General features: G+C 37.5%; 1 protein-coding gene across 1 annotated transcript in view; it reads right to left on the minus strand.

Moving 5' to 3' along the window:
• The window catches only part of DENND1B (DENN domain containing 1B), a 149,245-nt gene that overhangs the window by 57,006 nt on the left and 67,070 nt on the right, over window positions 1–25,169 (minus strand). The window contains exons 6-11 of the mRNA XM_057364223.1: window positions 23,631–23,700; window positions 21,707–21,787; window positions 19,018–19,077; window positions 17,152–17,205; window positions 14,164–14,274; window positions 981–1,081 (exon numbers count right to left, since the gene is read on the minus strand). Of these exons, the coding sequence (XP_057220206.1) occupies window positions 981–1,081; window positions 14,164–14,274; window positions 17,152–17,205; window positions 19,018–19,077; window positions 21,707–21,787; window positions 23,631–23,700 (477 nt within the window). The remainder of the gene's footprint in view (window positions 1–980; window positions 1,082–14,163; window positions 14,275–17,151; window positions 17,206–19,017; window positions 19,078–21,706; window positions 21,788–23,630; window positions 23,701–25,169) is intronic.

Below are 25,169 nucleotides of genomic sequence, written 5' to 3' on the forward strand. Positions count from 1 at the left end.
CAAACATATAAGCACAATTTATTRCTATCAAGAAACCATACATTTAGGTTGGTAAGCATCTGGCTGGGCCTCAGTTTTTCTATGTAATAATGATAATAATTCCCAGTCTCTAAAACAGCTTGAAATGGTTCATTTTTCTGTAACAGACCCAGAGGGTCTAGGTAAAGTGAAAATCTCTAGAGATGGATATTCCTTTTAAATGCTTTAATGGAAACTCTCATTTACTACCTCTGCCACTAYTCTGAATAAAAGCAAGTAGGTCTCTTAGCCTGAAACAGTGAAACACAGGCATGTGGAAACATCATCCCCTTGAAGGATCAGAAGTGAATCAAAAAGTAATTCTTGTTCAACTAAAAAATATGCCAAAACCACAAAGTCTGTCATGTGAACAGAAACACATCAGGAGAAGCAGAATTCTTATTATAAAAATTTTGGAGTCCCAAAAGGAGTTTTTCAGCTCTTTTGGGAAGGCACTGGATGGAATCCTGAGTCTGGCTGAGTTAAAATACAAATAYTAAATCACTGATGACTACTAACATCTGATTCTGGAAAAAATGATTAGGTTTTTTTWCTGAATGCTTCTATAAGTATCATTTATTTCAACTTAAAACAAAAGCCAAGTAAAAGTAAACTGTAACATGGCTGCATTAAATTATTGAATGAATTCTCTTCCCAATAAAACAGAAACAGTTATTAYCAACATGATTCTAAATGCTGCATGGATAGTAATCAGCACTGTAATTCAAGGTACCAATTCAAACATCATATCAAGGCATGCTGGTATATCTCTATTCAAGTCATCATTTAAGCATTGGCCTAAGTGCTTTCACAAGCTGGATGCTGTATGTTCAGTCACAAGAAAAAGTTAGAGTTTTCATCAGAATTTTTAATTCATCAGAATTTATTAAAATAAAGTTTTACTCAGAATTTTAAGACAGGTAAGGATCTCAGAAATGGGGATAACAGGTTAGCTGTCTTACCAGCAGTAGTCCAGAAGATGTGGAGGAAGCACTGGGATGTAAATATGTTGCCAATACATTGGATATAACAATGCAGCTGACGCATGAACACAAGCAGTTAACTAAAAATAAAAATACACACACAGAATTGGCAACAAAAAAAACCATGAATAAAAAGAAAATACAAAATCTTAAAATGACTTTTAGACATGCAAGAATCTCAACCTCCCCAACCACCTATTATGTAATTTTGAAAATTGCTCTGTATACAAGCACAACATCTGCAAGAAGTCAGGCTAACAGGTCAAGTTAGCCCTCCCTGYTCAGCTATTCCCTTGGAGAAAGGCAAACAATCATGAATTACKTAATGCAGTCATGGTCAAACGTGAGTTCTGCCATGAACACACAGGACTAAAGCAAACYCCAGTTTCACTCAGCTCCACTGAGTGGGAAAGACGCAGGGGAGTTTTCGGGTCCCCATTTCTGCTATTTTTAACTGGAATTGATTTGAAGCTGCATGAAACCACAGACCAGCACTAAACTCAGAAGCAGGATTAACTCTTCTTTGTGTCACTATCTTGATTTTCAAACCATCTTAAAAAAAAAAAATCTGAAGTGAATATGTGAATATTCCCTGTGACAGAAAAACAGCTTTATTACAATTTCCCAGAAGWCCCTTCCCAAAGCAGAAATGTCCAAGCCTGGCACGAACATCACGGAAAATGAAGGACTCCTTCACCAGGAAGGGAGGTGTTACAAATTGCTTACCACTCAAAGTTGACATCTCTGATTTTCTAAAACAAACAAAAAACCACCACAACCACCACTGTAMCCCCCCAATGGACAAACAAATAACTACAGAATTTATTAGAAATGGGGCTAAGTTCATTCCACAAATGAACAAAATGATCACTATGATCAATACGCAAAGAATTCAAATTTGATCTATCTTTGTTATCAGGGAGTCTCTCAAATTTAGTTCCTTTATTATACAGGCACAGAGTTACAACACAATGAGGAAAAAAATCACAATTGTGTTCAAAATAAGGTAGCCTAGATCCATCACATACAGCMCTACAAACCTCATAAAAAAAGGTAAAAAAAAAAAACAAGAGAATGCCCCACATAGAAGTTACCAAGCTTATGGAAAAGATAAGGCTGTCCTAATGTTTTGTATCACAACAAAATTACTACCTGGCTTTAACTTGATAATAGCACTATTTATTAGACATGAACTTTCACAGAAACAAAACAAAGAGCTAAAAATAAAATGTAAATCCTGCCGATACAGTAAATGCTAAAACATTATGGATTTTACAGGAGAAAAAAAACCTTCTTTGTGGAACAGATCAGCAGTTAAAGTGTTCACATCCTGGCTGTCTAGGACATTTAGACTTGTAAATAAAAATTACACTGCAGTTTTGTACATGTATTTTTACATTAAAAATGAAAAAAAAAGCAGTTATAAGACCATTGCAGCAGAAATCACAGACAATTACAATTTGTGCAGCCCAGTTTGCTCAGCACTCAGATTAATATAACACGATTAAATATGGAAAAGAAGAGGGTCTGAAAGCTCCTGAGGGATATCATTAGGGCAAATTGCCAAAGAATGAAACATGAGCCAGTCAGGAGAGTCTGGAAGCTGCAGCAGTACCAAGGGACTTGAATGTTCGACAGTTGGAGCTTCAGTAATGTGTGAACTGCAGGTTAAGGYATCAGGAGACTCTGTTCACTGACACACAGAATGTCACTATTGACCAGCGAGCTGCCCGAGCCTGACAGCTACACTACAGAAAGCCAAGGATATCATAATTCCCTATTTAAACTCTTCGGTTCAGATTAACATCTCCTTTCTTAGCTTTACACCACACCTCTGCAATTACTCTCATTTTGGACTTATAATAATGGCCATTTTAATAATTACTGTGTGGTTACTAAGAATTGATTCAGGGTAAGAAATAAATGAGTACCTTTATCCCTCTTCTACACAGTGGGATTKATGAGGTTTATTTCCATATTATCACTCTGTGTAGTTTAACCAAYGCTACTGATAGCACAGTCCAATTGCTCAGTATCATGTTTTTTGCTCTTTCACTCAGAATGGATATGGAATCACTAATTAGTATGCCCACATTCTACTGTACACAGTATATAAATTTCAAACTATAGCTACCTATATAAAAATGAGCATTTCATGTGTTTCAATCAGAGGCTGAAATAAAGCTGAGCGTTCAGTTATACAGAATATCCCCCGATGTATACAGTTGCCTCCTCCTCCTCTTGATAGGCATTCTTAAATTATGAATTAAGACGACTATACTATTTGCATGAAGAAATTTCCCTATCTTATGCATATGTCTGTTATATTTTAATTCTCACTTCAACAGAGGAAGTATGCAATTCCTCAAAAACATCTGAAGTTTTATTAAATCATTTTATAATCTGTATTTTAGTGCGGCACTCATGCTAGCATCTATTTAACATTTATAATTTTTTTCCTCAACTAAACTTTATTATTTCTAGCAGGAAAGGTAAAGATTTGATTACTTTTTGTTGTACTGTTCCTTGCTTTTCTATTTAATAACAACGTAAGATCTTATTTAAACTATGCTGCTGCAGTAGATTCCTAAACATTTTATATGCCATGAATATGTTTTACAGTTTCCTGTTGTACACAGCCTGAARTACAAGCAGCTATGTGCTGCTTTTCAAACTGTGTGACATTTTAATATTCTGCCAACTCTGCCTTCAAGCAAACACTGGTAAGATAATTATGGATTTCAAATTAAAATTTGCACACTTGCTGTAAAAAATATCTATTTTGCTTTTTTTACTGTTTCAATGGTGCCTGCATTTCTCAAATGCATTAGTTATTTAAATAAACTTTCTCTTTAACTAACACATCCACTTTACTGAAGAGAACAGGAGCTGCTGTGAATGTTGGAATAATGCTGCACATCCTAAGAAACCAGGCAGTTCAGGAGAGCTGCAAAGCCGGGTACCAGGCAGAACTTGACCATTTACACCAGAACTCTGAGCTTTACAAAGGTGACACCAGATTTGGGGGTGTCCAACAGCATCTGTGCTTGGGAGCAAGCCCAGCAGGCACCTGCCACAGGCTGCAGGAGGAGATCCTAAAGCAGAGCACGCAGCRCAAACTCCCAGGCACAGAAATGAGTCTGTTGCTTCACCGAGTGGGGATATCCTCTGCAGAAAACAAATCCTTACACTATTTAGGGACAAACGCATCCCACTGGAGTTTATCAATTGACTGCTATCTACTCTAAAAGGAATTATCAAGGACTAGCTTTTAAAAAAAAATAATTGTAAAGAAAGATACATCACAGATTAGGAAAAGCTCTTTTTCAAAACAGGCAGACTGTTTTTCCTAAATTATCCAGAAGTTTTCTTCAGTAGACATTCTCCTAAATTATCCTGAAGTTTTCCTCAAGACTGTGTACAACCCCACTGACAACTGCAGATAAACATTAACCGTGAACTGTGATTCCTCTTACAGGTAAGTTGGATATAAAAGGCAAAAGCCTCTGTCCAATAAAATCTGCTATGTGTTTATGCCTACACACACATAAATCATTGCACAACTCTGCAGCTTGCTAAAAAATCTTATATTATGGCAGACGAGTGCTGCAGAACCTAGTTTCTGCAAATCTCATAATTTACTACCTGGTTTGAGGCAACAAATGATGTTGAGACATCCACCTGTAGTCCACTGCACTAGCAAAGACCTACTCAAGTTGTGTTTCTATCCATAAAAAATGGGCAGGCAGTTTTTAAGTATAGTTTTTATCAGCTGAAACMGACACTGTTTGCCAACACTGAACAGAACTTTTAATATTTTTGCTTCCATCAGTTTTGATTTTTAGATTGTTTTCCTCCGTGTCAAAGAATGTCTTTTAGTTAAACAACTTTTATTTCCAAAAATAAATCCATTTATCTTTTTTAAATTGGTTTAAATAATGTGGTTTTAAATTATATGAACATCATGAGTCAATTGATTTGAATTAGTTAAAAGCCAAATTTCAATGTTCAACCCTCTAGCAAATAAACACATCTAATTTGAAATCTCCAGCATTTGCACTGGACATGAGCAGAAGATTTATGTCTCATTCCATCAGTATTGCTTTACTAATAGTACTGAGTACAATTGAAATTTTCAGTCTGTTTCTGATCTCTCCTGATAAGATGTTGCAGCTACAATCAAGATGTAAGCCTTCATATCCTGTGAGGAAAGTAATTGGTGTTTTCTCCAGAGTACTGCAATGATTCTGGAACCATAATTTTATCTTTGCCCCTGAAAAAAATAATTCTGAAACTACATGCCTGGTGAAAATACAGTCTCTCCAAACAGTCGGAGACCGCAGTACAGAGTTCATTAGCAAAATTCWTTACTGGGTGACAAAAAATTGATTACTACCAAACCTCTACAAGACTGAAATAATGCACAAATTCTAGAGAATGATGAATTACTTTCCACCTTATGGCAATAAGCAGACAGTTGGGAAGGCTGCTGTTCAGAATCTATGCACTGATGAACACRGACAGGCAGGAGAAGTTTTAATTCAAGACTTGATCAAAGCAGGTTTACCTGCTCCTGGGAGCACAGGGAGTGCAGCTCCTCCCATCCCTCACGTGGATGCAGTAATTCTGATGTGTGTATCTGCTACCCCAATGCTCACTTCCATCAATGAATCTTTCTAGTCTGCATTTCAAAGGGACTGGTCCCTTTTTCTGTTTTTCTTTCCTTTCCCTTCTTTTAGGCATTGCTAAAACACTGTGACATGTCTAGAGCCACGCTACTTCAGCCAAAACATTTTCTGCAGACTCACAGATAATGCTTATTTGATATCTCTTATTCACATATTTTCAATGAGTAACATGAAAATACATGTACCCTGCACAAAACTTACCTGGCAGTTTCTTTCTATCTATATAAATTACTCTCTTCAAAGCCTTTTCTAAAATCAAAGGTAAAAAGAAAGGAAGAGCATAGGTGGCAAGATCTGCACACATTGCAACGCACAAACTAGAAAGACAGAAACTGATTGGCAGAATCTTGTCAGATAGCCAAAAACAGCAACAGAAGTTAAACAAACGCTAAAGTAAAATTAACCTGTGATTCTGTACAACCTTTCAAAATCTACTGTAAGCAACTAAAGCACTACTGTGATAAAAGCATTTCCTGAAAAATCGTCAAACACTGTCAATCTCTGTCAACACCATGTCCAGAAATGGGTACTGGTGTGCTCTCTCCCTCCTCCCTCACAGTCCCAATGGGCCAAAGCACTSCTTCCCTCCCACTGCCTTGACCACACATATGTTGAAAGATGCCCAGGATTCTGTTCCGTTTCRTTATCTCATCTACTCATTAATACCTACAGCAATAAATCGCAGGGACTGGGTCACTGTTTCACCACAATCACAGCAGTTACCACCAGCCTGGACCACCCCCTGGTGCTCTTAACCCAATACTCCCAGTTCACAACAATTACTGAGAAATCCCTATTTGCTTCCCAAAAGAGAACAGTTGTCCAGGTGAAAGGAAGCCTCTAATTATTACAACTCATAAGACAACCAGCTTTGTTCTAGAGGAGCAAACACATCTGAATCCTGTTTGAGTGAGAATGAGCTCAGGCCCCAATCGATGCTTAACATTTGGGGAGACCTAACTTTGCATCCATTTCTGGAATGGGGGGCAGGGCAGGGGGAAGATTGCTGGGAATAAAAAGTGGGAAGGAAGCTCTTGCTTTTGCCACACAAGAGAACATAAACCTATTCCCAGCTCTAAAGATTACACAGACTAAACGATAAATTTAGTGCATTCTGCGGGCATTGGTGAGWGATCAGTGAGGAAAAAAAATTTAGCAATGAAAGAGAACAGAATATATTGTCCAAGCCATCATATGCAAAGCCACTTCTATGCAATTCTTTAATTTAGCTCCTGGCTAATCTTTCCATCTAATAATTTCCATCTGCCATCCCCATAATCTTTAGAAAGAAAAAGAGGGAGGACCTTAAATGAGCCATAATGCATTTTCCTCCTGTTTGGCAAGACGAAAACCCAGCTCTCCTCTCTCACAGAAGGGAGAGAAAGGGAAACATGTTTCCAGCTCACAGATGAAAATTTTAACTTTTCCCCTTGTAAAAATTAATGGTGAAAAATAAAACACTTATATAAAAAAACTTATTTTCTCCTAGAATTGCTGTTGGGTTTTTTTTAGGATTATTCACTTCCTTTTATCATTCTTTCTGGGGGAAGGCAAGGGAAGTGATGAGTGTTATTCATGATTTTGACAGCACTTCATATACAATCAATTTCATTCTTTTCTTGCAATTCTTGATTCACAAAGCAGCATTATGGCATCATTCTTGTGCATTAGTTTGGAAGAGAAAAGAGAAGACTGCAGACACGGCTCATTCCTTGCCTATGGCTCCAGGAGTGACATGTTTCCCAATGCTGGAAGCTGAGCAGAAAATAGAATTGAAGTGGTTGTAGACAGGTGAGTGCTCCACAAGGAACACCACTGACATACTGTGCCTCTGCCAGGGACCTACAGGCGCTTTGAGGGATAATCAGAGGGATCTGTGKAACAAAGCAGGTGTGGCTGCAGAGAAAAATACATGTCACTTCATTCAGTTACTCAGTATTTTCATACCATAAASGTTTTTTGTATTTTTCATAGGTTGGAAATGAAATTTGCAGAAGTTAGCCATCAGGTTTTATCCCTAACACATTACAGACTGGGTTCATTAACCTGTTATGATATTCATACATCCTATAATAATCTAACCATTCTTCTTTACAGCATCTGTTGGAAAATTGCAGTTTCCTCACAATTCTTCATTTCATCCCTGTGTGTTCTCCATTTTTTATTCCCATTTTGACATTGCCTTATTCCCTAACTTCTTTATCTCTTCTTCTCACAGAAACACAGCACTCCACAAACATCCACACTTTTGTGTCCCTTCTCCTGAACATCTTCTGACGCCTCCTTTCCTTCCTCCTTTATTATTGACCCACCTCCACAGAGGAAGAGCTATCCTCCCATAAAATGTGGGGCTTCTGCAAGCTCTTCTTGCCTCTGAAAGGAGAGCTTACAGGAAAATAATTTCTATTAACATTCCTCCTCCAGAGGAACTCCATGGCATGTTCTTCTGCCATTCTCTAATTAAGAAGGAGCAGAGAACAACTTCCTTGTGAATAACTATCAAACAACTTACTGTGAGCAAGAGTAGAGATAACCACCAGTGATGCTACAGCTCATCTTGTTGGCGAATTTGGGAAAATAAGAGTGATAAAGCAGCAGCAACTGTGAAAAGGGGAAATCTTGCCATGGCAGCACACCAGAATGCGRGTTGGTATTACCCTCATGCACCCTTCAGCAACTCCTCACTTCTTTTGCTTCAGACAACCACCAAATTACTTTAGTGGTACTTTTTGTAGGGGATGAGACAGTTCTGCTTAACAGAACAGGGATTCTCTCCCTTTCAGTTCCCCTCCAGCCCAGCCACAAAGGACTCAGTTCCTCAAGGCYTCTCTCAGGGTGCTCATGCCCACAGCAGTGCCCGCACTGGCTCTACACAGCATTTTGTTCCCTCCGTTTCTACTGAACTACCAAACCTCTTATGGAGAAAGAAACAACTTTGCCCCAGTTTAACTCAATCTTGGAGCTTTCTTTTTCCTCCAGGTGCTAGCAAGTGAAAAATTCAATTTTGAAACTAATTTGTAAATCTGTCTATCTGTCTACATGCTTGGTTTTTTTCAGTGTGGATTTCTGAAGTTCGGGATTTTTAAACTTTTTTTTTTTTATAAAATCCAGTAATTAAGTTCTTCACGTTTTACATAGATGGCAGGTAATAGCAATTTTCAACTAYTCATTGGGGTTTTTTCCTTCCACTCTCATTAAAAGAAAATTATTTTGAAACCACACATTTCTATTTCTTTTCATTAATTCTTTCAATAATTATTTTTCCTAGTATTACAGTATCACAATGGGAAAACCATTCTAAATTTTAAGGACTTAGAGTACATTTTAGATCTGGCTGTATATTGCAACCACACTTTATTCCACATTGACACCCCACAGTCTCACTGCTGGAAATGTGTTCCCCTACAGGTGTCCCCATGGGACCTTATCTGCACCTACAAAATGCATCCCCTGCCAATTTATCCTAGACTGGTTACACCTGAACTATAAAAAAAAAAAAGGCACTTGTAATTTACTTCCAGACCAAATGGCCTGACTGAGGTTATATTCCAAAATTAATTCTAATTATGCTTCTGGGAGCACAGTGAGTATCAGCAGAATATCCATTCTGCCTTGCAAGTTAATGATAAACTTCCATCCATTTCTTGACTTTCAAGAACTAAATTTAGCCCKTGAACATTTCCAGGTCAAATGAATTTGAGATACGAATTAAATTTTAAATCTGTAGTATTTTTTCCTGAGCAACTGTGGATAGTGTGACAGGAGCTGAACAAGACTAATGAAGCAAASAGAATAAAGCCAACACTCAGTCCAACTCACTAAGGGCAACTGGGGGGAACTGTAGAAAGCTCTYGGCAAGTAACAACAGTGAAAGTGATTCCACAAATGTATGTTTGTGTGTAAATTTATATTCAATGCTCCTTCACCACCAAAGAAAAAATCTGTGTCTTTTATTGACACGATGTCTGGTTTTGTAGGGCTACCAAAGAAACCCAGAGGCAGCACAGAGCAGAAGGTGTAAGCGCCGTGCTCTGAGACACGTCAGGCTTGTATTACCCGAAACAAATACTGGTCAAAGCGGAGACAACGTTCAGACATTTGCTTCAGAGTGTAGCATCCCTTCCACCTGCCAGCGCCGGCCGCAGAAGATACGATCTAGTTAGCATATCACTGACAGGCTGATGAGAAAGCTCCTGTCAGACACTGGCCAGCCGGGTGCTGGAGATGAACACACAGCCCCAGCTGACTAGTTAGGCAGAGACTGCAGAGGTACAATTACAGAGGCATATGACAAGCTTTCATGCTTGAGTGACTTGAGAACCGATGACATGGCTTTAAACAGCAATCCTTCCTACCTCCGGTCACAAAACAGCAATAAGTCAACTGATGCACTGTTGTAAAATCATGATTTATTCCTTTGCTTTGAATACATGAGAGTGTGGTATGATGTTCTGGTAGACTACCACAGCAGGTGCACTTGGGGCCAAAACATCTAGGGCCTGCCTCCAGCATGCATAAAATCAATGCTGTAGTTCAGCCTTCCTGGAAAAGCCAACCCCAGCACTTTAATAATTTATAGAAAGACTGAATTAAAAAATTATTTGTTCTGAAACTCATACAGCTGCATGCAACTAATAAGAATACATGCAGATGCAGTGACGTGTGAGAAAACAGCGCTGTGCAAGAACACAGAGCGTGACATTTAGGAAAGGTCTTCCTTTTGCTGCTAAAGTGAAATCACTAACAGCCACCTCTGTGAATAGAACAATCCCTTTGTTTCATTCATCCTTYTGCTTAATCCAAAGCCATATAATTTGTTTCTCTTTCATAGTTTACTGTTCAAAAGGCAGAAATGGTAATTTTTGCTACAAACAGATCTTACAGAGCATAATCCTCAGGCTGGCTGAATCCATCTCGCTCTAACGCTAAGCCTGAAGCAAGCTGTGAGGTTGGTGATAATCACATTATTAAAGTGGTTGGAAAGTCAAGCTAATAAAAGAATCAACAGTTAGGGCAAATAATGACAGAGAAGCTACAACAGAATGGAGTGGTGGGAAGTTTCCACCTATATCTTGGTAGTAATTGGAAGRACTAGCAGACAAATATCTATACCAAAGGAATTTTTAAAGGGATAAACCTGGAGAAAATCAATTTAAAGGAAGATGCAAAGAAAACACAACATCTGAAGATGCACATAAAACAAAGTCTGCTTGGCTGAAATAAAATCTAAGCTGAAACGCTTGCAAGATKGTTCTTTTTTTCYCTGKKTTTTTTTTTTCCAATTAAAAACTCTACTCAGCAGCTTAAAATAGGCAACCTTCTTTTAATTTTCCCTCTACAGTAAACCATTTTAAATATAGCATAATTTTCCCCCACTTTTTTCCATACCAGGACTGATCTTTTACAATTGACAGTATGAAATTTATAGGACAGAAATGATAGACAAAGAATTCCTGAACATAAGTAACGGCAGTTTTCCATTCCTGGCCCCACAAGAAGGGCGAGGAGAAAGTGAGCAAGGCCTTGAATTATGCCTTTTGTTATCAGTCACTGCCCTGAGATAGTGAACCGAAACAGAGCTGATAACTTGAAGGTGACATCACAACCCAGTCCTCGTGAACTGACATAAACACTTGATATTCAGTTAACCCCAAAGATAAGGCACAACTCCCTAAACAGAAAGTTGTGCTTGATTGCACTGTTTTTGAACAAATAATCTWTTTAAGTATCAAGCTGTAATTTAGGAATATTAAAACATGACCTTTGCAACACAAAGTAYCAGTCTGTTGTGGTTTGTATGCAAGGGTAAAGCAGCAGAAAGTTTGCAAAGGTGAAGTCCAAATACACTACATTTGCTTATGCACTACCTCAAGCAATCCACATTTTAAAGAAGGAATCTCTTATGCCAAAAACACATTTAATCTTTCTTGGCAATTCAATTAAATTCTTATAGGCAATAGTGGAAAGTGTTTCATTAACTTTTTCAACTATATTGCTCTGCAAAGAAGCAAGCCATGCATCACTCCTGCTCTGTTTATGAAAAAGATGAGCAGGCAGCACTTCTGAATTGAAGCTCTTAATGAGCCAAATCTACCTGTCTGCTTTATCAGAACTCACTAGTGCAAGGGAAAATTACCAATTCTGTATCAAAAGTGGRTCCAACATGATGTGGCAGTAATTTTGTTTAGTTATGACTTAAGTAATGCTAATAGACTGAAAAGGCAACCAGGAAAATAGTGAAGCTGATGTGCTGTCTGCTTTTGGATTTGACCAGCAATCTACTATTCACATTCACAGCTTGGGGACACTCTCCAGGATGCCCAAACACCATGACAAATGTCTGCGAAGTGACATAAATTATTCTCAAGTGGAGACACCAGCAAGATGGCTGTTAATCTGCTAAAAAGTTTGGAATAAACAGCTGAACTGTAAACAACGTGGAAGTTTCCCACAAGCAGAATATTGTATTTGTTCTGTAATGACTTTCAAAGAGGAATCTGATCACGCAAATAAGGTGGTCCAGATCAGCACAGTCTAATTCTGACACTCCCTCTTCGCCTGTCATATCACAGCAATAGAGACCAGCTGAGATGTTCAGCCTAACAAAAACAAGTCTTAAGCAGATCCAAATGTAGGATCAGAGATGAGAGAACAATTCCAAATCATGTCAAGCAGACGGACACGTGCTCACCTGCAGAATGAATCTTCCACGGGCTCAGAGCTGCCATCATGATTCCTATCTCCTCTCCATTGGAGCAGTAAAACAGGGCTGACTGGGGCATCATTTGAGCTGAGTTTTTTTAATGGTGTACTTTTTTCCCCCCATTAAATATAGGAAGCTACATTTCAGACTGGCAAAATGAAAAAAAAATTCTGATTCCACAGTTTTGCTACATCATGTGAGCTTCTGCTAAGACATGTTCTTTGAAAGGGCTTTTCCTTCAAATTCTATTTGCCCATTCAGTCCTTACTACAGTGCTATAATGCACAATTCTTACCCAGCCATTTCAAGAAGGGAAGGGAGCATGGAGAGTGGAAAAWACCCTGCTATAATAAAATATAGATATTCACTAAGAAAAATAAAATCTTTGGTGGTTAAAAAACATATCATAGACTATTAATGTGAAGATTGTTGAAATTCCTTGAGTATTCATTTTTCTATTTTTCAGCTGCTCATGTGGCCTCTGCTGATATGACCCCGTGTTTGCTTGTCTCCATTTACCATGGGCTGGCTTAGCCCTGCAGAGCACTGGGGAAGTGCTGCCTTTGTGTGCTGCCCCAGCTGCAGGGCTGCTCACAGATTCAGGGACCCAACACTGGGATGTTTAAAAAAAATAAGAAGGCAATTATATAATTGCTACTGCCACCTACAATTGTAAAACCTGCCARCCTTTTATGGCAATTCTGAATTTTCTCTCTCTTCAATTTGACTCAAAAACACTGAAAGGAGTTTTATGCACTATTTATAATCAAAGATATCTCACTCCTTACAGCAGCTCCAACTCTTTGAAAATAGTAATTTTCAGTACTATATCCAACCTTGTACCCATGCATTCATTTATCTGTAGTACAATTAACAGTGTTCAGAAATACAGAACTGATTTTCCACCACAGTGAGCATATTAAACAAAATGTTTTATGTGGTATTCTTAAAAAAAACAACCGGTAATGGCGCTTAACAGGCTAAGGATTCTGCATAAGAATTATACTCTATGATTAAAACTTGGTTACAAAGTAAAAATCTTGTACTGATGCAAAATTAACTTGGGGAGTATTTTCAAAATATAGGGTATTTTTAAAAGATCCTGTAAGACCTGTAAGAGTCTGTGAAGAATAAAATAAAATGACATCTGAATATTTAGGTATACTTTCCAAATGAAATGCAACATTCTTTTGTCAAGCAGTCTAAGCAGGGATGAGGGAAAAAAAAMCCCAAGATTTTAATGTGGACAGAAGCTTAAAACCTTTAATTAAAAAACTGCTATTTTGAGTTGTACATTATTGACAGTCTGAAGAGCTGCTCCAAATCACAGATATTACAGTGTGCCCTCCCAAACCACTCTAACAAAGATGAATCTACCTATTACCAGGTTAGGATAGTAGCTATTATTATGGACCCTTGATTTCTTTCAAGTAGCTCCAATGGAATAAGCCACAAGTGAATAATAAAGATCTTATAATAGCCCTTAAGAATTCTTTTTAGGTTAGAAGGCACAGAAATGAACTCAGGAGAGTTAAAGAACTCTCATCTCCTGATAAGAAAAATAATTAACCTGACTTAATGTATCTGAGTAGGTCTTATATAAATCAGACTTTTGTACTTCAAGAGCCAGACTAAAACCATATATTAGAAGASTATGTAGATATTGTCTTCTAAGTACACATGGAACATATCTAAAACCACAAAGGTCTGCAGGTCATTTTGTGAAATGTTCAATATATCCTACTTAAAAGGAGATGTGTGAAGTACTTACAGTGCTTAGTTTGCTGGAGGTAATAATGATTCGTCTCTCATGCAACATACTGGCATAAAGTTGCAGCATGTTGTTCACATCCACAGCAACAAAATATTCAGTGAGGTTTCTCTGTAACAATAAAAAAAAATGTTAAGACTATAGCAACAGTAGTAGCTGAGTGGAACATTTGATATATTACTTGTGAAAAATTTTGTCTAATTAGCAGGTGGGGGAAAAATAAAACCAAACCCAATCTATTAAAGAAATTCTTTCGCACTAAAATATATGTGCTTTAAAAATAAATAATTGGGTTTTAAAGCAAATGAAAAGCTAACTGTAGTGTAAGTTATTAATATTTTGTTCACTTCATTATGCTTGTGACTTAGATTTGCCCTTTTGCTTTTTCAAATTTGAAAGAATATGAGATTGGCCATTATATCAGTATCACCATATGCTCTTAAGRTGACCATTACTTCCAACCCAGGAACAGATCTTCCACCACCATGACAACCGCTCTGTCACAGCTACAGTAACAAAACTGCTACTTTGCCAGGCTCTCCCAAAGTCATTTTATTCCATTTCAAGTACAGCAAAACTGCTTGTTGAACACCAAGCTTTTGCTTGAGCTGTGTGTGCCAGGACATCAAACATCCTGCAGAACTGGTGCAAGGTACTCGGCTCTTCCTGCAGCCACCCTTTTCACCCCAATAAGAACCCCACTGTGGAGTTTAACAAGAGGCAAAGTCACCTCCCATTAATAGTTCATTCAACAGAAAAGTGGGGGGAAAAGACAAAAAGATGGGGGGGATCCCTGTGTTCCAGATGAATGTAACAGTACTTCTGCAGGCCACAGCACCACAGACATACAAGTTCTGAATAAACTAAAATMGTTACCGACAAAAATGCCTGGGAAAACAGCAAATTTTAGTAAACACTAGAGAAGATGTATGAAAATATACTAATGCACTCCTCAACATGCAAAATATTTAATTTCACACATTCATGATCATATCTGCAACTAGAACTCCTATTTGTCTCTTCCCAGGGACAGCAACGTTATGAATGTTCATGGAGGTCTATCAAGGACTGGCCCTAGCAGAAGGACAGACATCAACAGTGGAACTGGAGACTAATAYTGTATTCTGAAGGTGGCCAGGTCACCCAGCCCTGAAAAAACAGCCAGGGCAAGATGAGTAGGAAAAGCTTTAGTGTGGTAACCTCCTTTTTGGATGTATTGCAATGTTAAACAACAACAAAAAAAAAATTTGAAGACAAACAAAGATCCAATGGTCATTCCAGTTTCATGCAAATTCATAAATCCATTATTAATTTCAAGACACGGAATATTAGAGTTATTCTTGGTCCATGCTGCACAGAATTTTGGAAGAGATAAAARTCAGAGCTTTAAGGCTACAAACACTCCATTTTGGCCTTTCAAGTGGTACTTTTAAGGGCTTGTCAGAGGCTGATGCACCATGAGAATTTGAATCCAATTTACCTTGGACACCCTCTAACACTGCAGTTGCTAATGGTGTGCTGAATCTGTGTTGAAAAAGCTGGTGTAAAAAACAGTTCACAAGCCTGTACAGACCAATTTCTCTTTGGGAGACAGCCACAGTTGTTTCTCTGCTACATCTGAAAAGTTGCTGCCCCTGAAATACGTGAACCTTACAACAGAAGTTTAAAAAAATTATTTCATTGCTAATTTACTATAATTACCTCATGCCTTCACTTCCTGCATATTCTAACTCTCCATTAATACCTCACTATTTTGATTCATACGGAAAGGATGAGACCTTTATTAACAGGTAAAATAAAATTATAGAAAGCTACTTTAAAATTATTTTAGCTTTCTCAAATCCAAAAAATAACTCTATACTGGCATTAATGCAAGATCCTCCATCAGCCACAGGACCAGCTAGATGCTTTCCCACATTTTCTTCAATTTGAGCCCATAACACATCTTCTAAGCTCCAAAATGATGTTCTATTAGAACCCCAAATAAGTTGAGAGATTTTTTGAAAGTAGAATGTGAAACTGATGGAAATACAGATTTAAAAACTAAGCCCTGTCCTGTCCAATGAGCCCTAGAAACAAGTGTCCTCTTTTTTATTCCTCTACCCAGCAACTTTCCCTTGTTTCCGGGGCTGCAACGTGGTCCATGCCTCCTCCTCAGACTCTTTCCCAGCAGCACAGATGATCTCTCGGCCTCCTCTCCACCAGAGTTTCTCAGCTCMCTGCTGCCCCAACACCTCATCACCCACCAATAACTGCAGGATTTTGGGAGCCCCATCAGCATAACTTCCAGAAGGGAGCCACCGTTTGAARGTGTAAAAATGCACATCTATGCATCCATATACAATTCTGGATTTCAATGCAAWATGGGAAAACGGGACCTTTCAAAGCTCTTTTGTGAGATGGTATCTAGCAAAACACATCATAGGGAATGTGATCTGGGATTTCCCATTTGTCATCTACCCACAGCAACATCAGGGATTGAGCACTACAGACTGTAAATCTGCCTAAAGACAAGAAAACAAAAACAGCAACCAAAGGAAAAAAACCCAAAACCCCAGTTCTTGGTGCTTGGTTAGCATCCAAGTGGAAGCAGGTACAGCATGTTTTCTGGAAGCATGAAACAATGCCTTCTTGCACAAAAAATGATCACATATCTTGACAACTGAATTTGCAGTTTAGCAATGCCATGTTTAAAGGGCAAGTATTCAAATAAAACATGAGGTGMAGAAGTAAATATATTTTATGTAAGTAATCCTAGCAAATGCAAAGCCAAGTAACTACGAGCAAAGGGTGAATATAGCAGTGGTCAGAATTGCCCTGTTAATGCTTTAAAATGGGTTAATGAATGCAACAGTAACTWCCAGCTAAAGGTTGCAATAACAGACATCAATCATTTCTAAAAACAGTCTTGGAAAAAAAACATCTCTTGATAAGAGCAAAAGTTCAGCCTAGCCCAGAATGAGGTTAAATAAGAAATGGAATACTTACACTTTCAGGGATAGTTGGCAATCCAGTTATATCAGGAGTAATGAAATACGAGTGCTAATCAATGGGAAAAAATAATCGATAATTTATGCGCACAGGAAAAAAAGATTTCTTTTCTTAAAAACCCAGCATTTAGGATTTCCAACCCATCTGTGTTTAAGCAAATAGCCATTTTTCTAATAATGTTCTTACTGCTGCTAGACAAAGAATTAAGCAGATCACGACATGAAATGACAAGCTCTGATTCTGCACAGCACAAAACCAAGGGAACAAAATGCTGGGCTGCAGTTTTGAAATAAYGCTGAAATTAAGCCAGCTTTAAATGTTGTCACGAGCCTGAGAGGAGCATTGATTAAATTAGGCATTGAATTAAAAAATTGCAACAAAAAAAAATATTAGAGGACAAAATGTAAATTTAGAATGGGAAAGAAAAACAAATTCACATGAGAAAAATAATTAGAATAGAAATATTATTACTTGATCTACATTCTTTTCTCTTTCCAAACATCTTGGAGTCAAAAATGTGCTAACAGAAATGCATGATCTGAAGCCTGGGATTCTGCAATCAGTTATGAAATACATTAACAATTTTATGCATCTTAGTTTGAGGCCACCATCTAGGATGTAAATATAAAATGGATTAAACTAAAACCAGATGTAATGTAAATTACTCTCATGAATCCAATGCTCTTATGAGTTATCAGACGTGGATTTAGCTCGTAATTTTAAGGCATTTTTGCATGTTAGTCTAAATCTTGAAGGAGAAAAATCCTTAGTGCATATAAAGTAAATATGATAACTGTTCATTTTTTAGCTTTTGTTTTTATCAGAATTTGGACATTTTTTCAGACTTCTTGTTTTTACAGCTTATTTTTACAATTATAATTAGCAACACAAAGACATAGTTTGTTTTCAAGTCAAACTTGAAAAAGACATACCAAAACAAACTCGGTAAGATTTAAATGTGACTTGCATTCTAGGGGAAAAAAATTAATACTATTAAGTCTGTGTAGGAGACTTATTAAACCAGCTTGATACATTTAATAGAAAATCTTTCCCACAAATTAGGTCATTTGGCAACAGTTAAAATTTAAGGAAAAATCTGGCTTAAAAAGGCATCCCATAAACATTCTACCACTTGCACAATAAATATCACAGGTATTGTTTCACATCACCACAAGAAAAAAAGCTGAGGTTTTTTTCTCCAGTCAAGAAGAGGAAAATATTCAGATTAGATTCAGATAGCATGCCTACATTCTTCAGAAGTATATTGAGAACAGAAAGTTATTCCCTATATGTAATAAGGTCACAGAATATTTATCAAAAGATTTCTGAGTAATGAAGTTATTAACTTGGAGAAGTAATTATTTATAATTAACAAAGTAATAATATTTCACTCATTAAACAGAAAAGGAAGCCAGAACTATGAGAAGCAAAAGCCATTACTGCAGTCATTAAAAGTCATAAAGCAGCAAAAATACTGTGGTATGGAGTCCTTGCACATCTTTGTGAACTCCCTTAGGAAGATGTATGACCTTGGAAAAGATACTAAATTAATAGTTGCTGTCCTGTATGAAGTTTTCTCTAAAAAGGACACAAGAAAATGCAAGTTTTGTTCATCAGTTCAAGGGYTTGATTTTCGTAGCGTTTTCACAAAAGGATTACGATGCACACACACATAGCACTGAAGCTGGATTTWAAGAGRAAAAGTTAAATTAATATTAGGCTGRTCTTTTAGGCCAAAGACAGCAGCAGAATTTCCCAAAGGACAGGTATAAATAAGCCTCAAATCAACAGAGATATCCTATAGCAAGTGATTATTTCTTTAATTATGATAGGCTTTAGATAGTCAGTGCCTTTAAAACTCACCGATACAAGACAAGGCAGATTTTTCAAAACTCGCTCACTTGCAAWAATCATCTCTTGGTTCTTATGCAAGGTGAGAGAAAGATTGAACAGTTGACTTTTTAGTTTTCCAACAAAAAAGGCCAAAGCTGGCTCTACTGTTTGTAATATTCCACGTTTAAAATATTGGCTGAAAATAAGTTTTATTTCTTTTATTCCTCCCCCATTTGAATTCAGACTTAGCTAGCTGTTCCAACAACAAMATTTTTAAGAAATTAAAACAAAGYAAACAAACAAACAAATAAAAACCAACCTTAATTATATTTAAGCTCAGGTTTCACAGCACAAATTACCCCTTCATAAATTTCAGCTGCAGAGTATTTGTTACTGGGACCAAYAGGTAAGAGTAGAAACCTGGTCCCTCACAGTGCTAAAGCATTTTGGCGTCTCCTGCCCAAGGACTACTGGAAACACCATATATCCAGTACTGGATGTAATTTATGCATGGCTATGCACACACAATCCTAAGGATCACTGTGGTCTGCCACCCAAACCCTGCTGCAGCATCCACGAGCCTTTACGCTGCAGCACATCTGAGTGAATGAAATCTGAACTAGACTGATCCTGGCATAAGGAAAAGCCACTTCATGATGTAATTTCTACAATTATTTTTCAAACTTCAACTTATTTTTACGTCTATTACTACTGATGGTTCCAGTCTAGCTTATTTATAATACATAATGACCAATAAAGAACCATCAATACAAAAGACTAAAACTGAAAGAGGCAAAAAATACCTCCCTACTCCCTGCAGCATTACAAAAATAGAGATGCCTCTAGAACCAAAAAGGGTTTGGGACTGGGATTCCAGCTGACCTACTCCTTCCTGCTCTGCCCTATCTGGACCCACAACATTTGCTCAACTGCCCCTGCAGCCGAGCATTTGGCAAGAGGCTCGCATTTAGACAACCAYTGTTCAGCTAGAAGGATTACAAAACTCTTGGATATAACTGGGGACAAGAAATAATTGAGAAGAAAACAACTCCAAAATCRGACAACATTGAAATAAAACCAACAAGATCAACTTTATAGCAAGCAATCTGTCGTTCCAGTGTAGCCAGCTGTATTCACCACAACAGCCATTTCCAGCTTTACCACAATATTCATCTTGAGGCAGGCAAGTTCTAGACAAAATGAGTGGCAATACTTGGCAATTATTTGGAAAAGTATCTTTAAAACTTCTAAACTATGTCCCTCTGAACCACAGGACTTTCGAAGGATTTTATAAAGTATTTTASAGTTGCCAAGTTATAACTGGTTGTAATACTGCAAGTAATGATAGCAAAATATTTTTTGATATATCGAAGTATTTTTGGCAAAGGTGCTAGGTGCTGAAACATTACACTGACAACAGAAAGAAAAAACTTATCAACAGAAACAATTCCAAMTGCAGCCTCAAACTGGTTCATTGTTCTGGTGAAACACAACGAACAAGACTGGAAGGACTTTCAAATAAATTCAATTAGTACTGTCCAAAGTGGAAAAATATTAGGTCTCTATAGCCTAGTGAAAAAAACAAGGAATCTGAAATATGAAAAATTAAAATAAAACAAAGGTAGCATTATGTTAAGCAGCAAGGATCAGTAACTACTGGAACAGAAGTGGTAGACTCTCCATTTCTCTGTGCCTTCATAACAGGGCCAGATGCTTTTCTAGCATCTGTGCTTCCTTTAATTGATGTATGGGGCTCATTTCTAGAGTACATCAGTTGAAAGTCACAAGAAATTACACAAATAAGGTCAAGATAAATAATCTAGCAACATTTCAGTATGYGTGTAAGGGAAGACTTTACAAACCACTTCTTTCTGTGTCCTGCAAAGTGTGATGGTTCAACCAAGACCCAGCTATTTGCACCCTGTTTCTGACAAGTGCAGTAACTGTACAGATGCTCTGAACATGAACAATGTCTTGGAGACAGCAGAGGACAGTGCTGCCTTTGTATCTCACACAAGCTCTAGAAATGCGTTCAAAAATGCACCCATAAGCTAATTCTGGTTAAATCTTCAGGACTGCAACAATGACATATCCCCTTTTGGATGTTTCTGCAGCAGCACCATCTTGGCCCACTCGCACCATCCCATGCCACATCACAAGCCAGAGCACAAAAGCAAAGGAGGCCTGGCCATCCCCCTTCACCAAGATGTGCTGAAAGTTTCATATAACAGAGTGTACTTCKACTTCTTCCTGCAGCATTTTTTGATGATTAAGCAAAACTAGGAAAAAGGGGAAGGAAGGTGGGAAAGCAGCCAGCTTTCAGACTTTTGACCAATCCTGAAATTGTACCTCCTCAGACATAAGAGGCAATAAAACTGAGTTAGTGTCTCCTGATGCACAGCAGGAGAAACCAAAATTGTCTACATGAAACAGCTGGAAGCACAAAAAAGTAGTTCTAGCACTGTCAGCTCCCACTGCAGTTTACTTTCTCATCCATAGAGCAAAATTCAAATTTCTGCTTCTTTATGGCCATGACTTTTAGAAAACAACATGAGACAAACTCTACCCTGCACAGAGGAAGAAAAAAAAATGTTGTCCAAGCCAGTTAATGGTGGGAAGCAACATAAATTTACTCTTTCAAAGGGCTGAGGTTTCTTTTTCTTTCAACTTTACCTACTATTTCAGTAGTCAGTAGGAATAAAACAGAAAAAGTACTTACCACACTTAAACTGACTAAAGCATTCGCCTTTGGCACAGGATGGCTATACAATGATYTTAACAAATCATTTGAGTCATTTTCCTATAGGGAATACATTTTAAAGGTAGTTAATTGTCATATAAAAACCAATTACTATTTACTACACATTGAAATACATATTGACAAAGAGATATAAATATTTAATGAACCAAAACAATTGTAATTCATAGTGAAGTATTTAAATATTAAGTATAAAATTCAGGCCAGCTTTGCATCTTACAAAATGATTGTATCTGCAAGTTAAGCCAATCTGTCATATATTTCCCCAAACACTCCTTAAGGGAGTGACACCACTTGCAACCATGTCTAGCTGGTCTGTATACCCTGGACATCAYCTTCCTAAAACTGTTAGCCATGATACAGGTCTATCCAAAATTTTCTTAAATGTGCTGCTACATATTTACATTGTATACTATGAAAATGTCTCATCAAAACAGATAAAATAGTAAATAAGGTAAAAAGCACCTTTGCAGCTACCTGGTTTAACTGGGATCCCTCTCTCTGGCCTCTGGAAGGAACATTTACTTGGAAAAGAGAAGTGATTGGAGCTTTTTGTTGGTTTGGGATTTTCATTCAGTTTAGAGATATTGTTCACAGAGATTAAATTCTTTGTGTTGCCAAACTAAAACCAAAGTGACAACCCAGGGTCAGCTCTTAAACRTATTGTTTTGAGTTTACAGGAAGCTTCTGCCTCTCCTTGTAAGAAGAAGATGCTACTGGACCCCACACCAATGAACAAGACTTTGGGTCCAGCTCTTGATCAGATGAACAGTGCCTGGGCCAGGAGGGAGCAGTGTCCTCCCACAGCCTCCTCAGCAACAGGGATGGCACCAGGCAGTGTAACAAAATGCTGCCCTGCACTATTAAAACTTTCTGACCCATCCCAGCAGCCTCTTCAGCATATAAAACCACAAACCCTGCTACTTAAATTGCTTGAAGCAGTAAGTGCAAATCCAGTGCTGGTGATCAAGATGATCCCTATCCCCTTCTCTCAAACACAACCTTAACTATTTTTTCTATTACAGTGAAATACGGACTAAAACCAAGGTGTAATTATAGCATTTGTAAGGTTTATATGTATTCCACTTCATTGAAACACACAGCTAACACCATTTTTTTACATAAAATATCATCATTCTCTGTAGCCTATTTAATAGAATGTGGAATTATTGCTTATTCTATACTTCCATGTATTTTTAAAATGCCAGCTTTTCAAGTTTATAGCATATGGCTAAATACTGATGCTTTTTTAAAAAATTATAATATTGTACACTAATACAGTTAAAACAGAAAGGTACAGCTTTAATGTCCTTTAAGTAAAGACAGATGCCAGTAGCTCCTTTGCTGTGTAATCCTAGAATACATCTAATTGCTCATGAATATGCAAAATAAACTATCATGACTCTTCACCAAATGCTTCAAGTAATTTTGCCTTGCTGCTTGAGATGTCAGAATTACCAGAGGTAGTTTTTAGTTACTATGAAGGGTGAAACAGTACATCATATTTTATACACTTCTGAACAAAGTGCTTGCAGCTGATAACCAGATAGTTCCAGAGATCTACAGTTTGCAATCAATACGTCACACAGCCCTCCAGTGATGTGACACTTTGCTCACACTTCACACAGGACCTGTTTATGCTGAGGCTGACACTTTATAAAGGTATATTTTCAGCAGCTTTTTAACACTAAAGTGGGATTCAAATGACTGTGGAAGCTTTATGCTCATATTCTTTGAATTTCAGTAAGAGGACTGAAACTTGCTTCTAAATCCTACTAAAACCCTAAACTTTTAAACAGTATAGAATCCCTTGACAGCATTTCAAATGGTGGCTACTATTTCAAGGAAAGCATTTTACAGAAAGAACTAGAATATGTAAAATTACCTGTTCTTTAGCCAAATAATCTGCCAGGGTATTTAGAAGCTTGTAGTATACTTCAAACCATGGTAGGTAACTAAAACAGGAAGAAAACATTGTTTTAACAGAATGTCAATGCATTTTTTTCCAGTGCTTATAAAATACTGTGATGACTGATCTGACTCACATATTTTTATAATATCTCTACATACAAATAAAAAGCACATAAAACTTTTACCCACAAATTCAATGGCACATCATTGCTAGACAGTATAGATAGTTTATGCTGAAACCTGCATGAAGTTCCACTAGCATTCCCACTATCATTAACTGCTACAGATTTCAGGAGTTATTTGCAGTTTTCAAATCCAACATCCTCCTCTACCCAGAGGACTGACTGACCTGCTGCTTCCCTGGAGAATGAGAAACAACTTTGGGCAGAGCAGGTACCCCCTATTTGACAAGTAGTGCCATGCTAATGCAACAGTATAGGTGTCACATCATAGGTAAGAATATCGGTCTCTATAAAAGTCATTTCTACAGATAAAATTAACTTCCAAAAACAAAACCATTCACCAATATTGGAAACACAAACACAATACATCAATACTTAAGAGACTTTGAACACAAGTCTGCAGCACATGARTGCAATACTCTCACTGAGTTAAACAGAATCCAACCTAAATAAGAAATAACTGAAGAGTATGAGAAAAGAAACTCAGACACAGAGGTAYCAGTTCCATTTTTGCCATCTGTTTACAGAAGTTATCTTTAACAGTGACATCGCCAGTGACCACATGGTACAGTATACACCATCACTATTAAAGCTATTAAGTCTGCTAAACTAAATAGYAACAATATAAACTATGCCTTATTTATACATAGCACACCCTCTCGCCTCTGTTCGAATTTTATCACAAAGAACCCTACTGAATTGGTAACAGTACAGTTAATATTAGTTGTTAGAGTTCAGAAGAGGGAGCTGGAAAGGAAATAGAAAGGTTTTCAGAACATTTCATATCCATATATAACACTACTACAGACTTCATTGTTCAATGCAGTGTAAATCCACAGACATGCATTTCTTAAAGGCTTTAGTGCATGCTGCAGACAGACCTTACATTTCAAATTTATGTATTTCAGGAAATATGCTAACTGCAAGTGAAAAAACCCACTATGCAGAACCAAAATGTTTTCTCTGATAGGAGAAGGAAAGCTTTAGGGGAAACCCTGGCTGGCAGAGAYGCCAAGTATTACTTTTGTGCAGTGAGTGAGTCCAGTGAAGTGTTTTCTGTGTAACACCTCTGTTCTCAGTACACAGCTGGCAAGGCTTTAGAAACAGATCCTGATTCTCARGATAAAGGAAAAGCACAGCAGAAATCTGAACACAGAAATAGTTAATGCATTTTCTAGCAATCTTTTCTGTCTTTATAAATGCTTAACTATTGGCTCCTAAAAAAACAAAACCAAAACCAAAAATAACCCCCGATAAAAATCCATCAGGAATTTACTCTTGCCAAACCAAAAAGACAGAGGCAATGATTTAATGATTTCCTTTAAAGCCAC

This window comes from Malurus melanocephalus, unplaced genomic scaffold, assembly GCF_030028575.1.
Source record: "Malurus melanocephalus ecotype Western Australia unplaced genomic scaffold, MMel_1.1 scaffold_37, whole genome shotgun sequence".
Lineage (NCBI taxonomy): Eukaryota > Metazoa > Chordata > Aves > Passeriformes > Maluridae > Malurus > Malurus melanocephalus.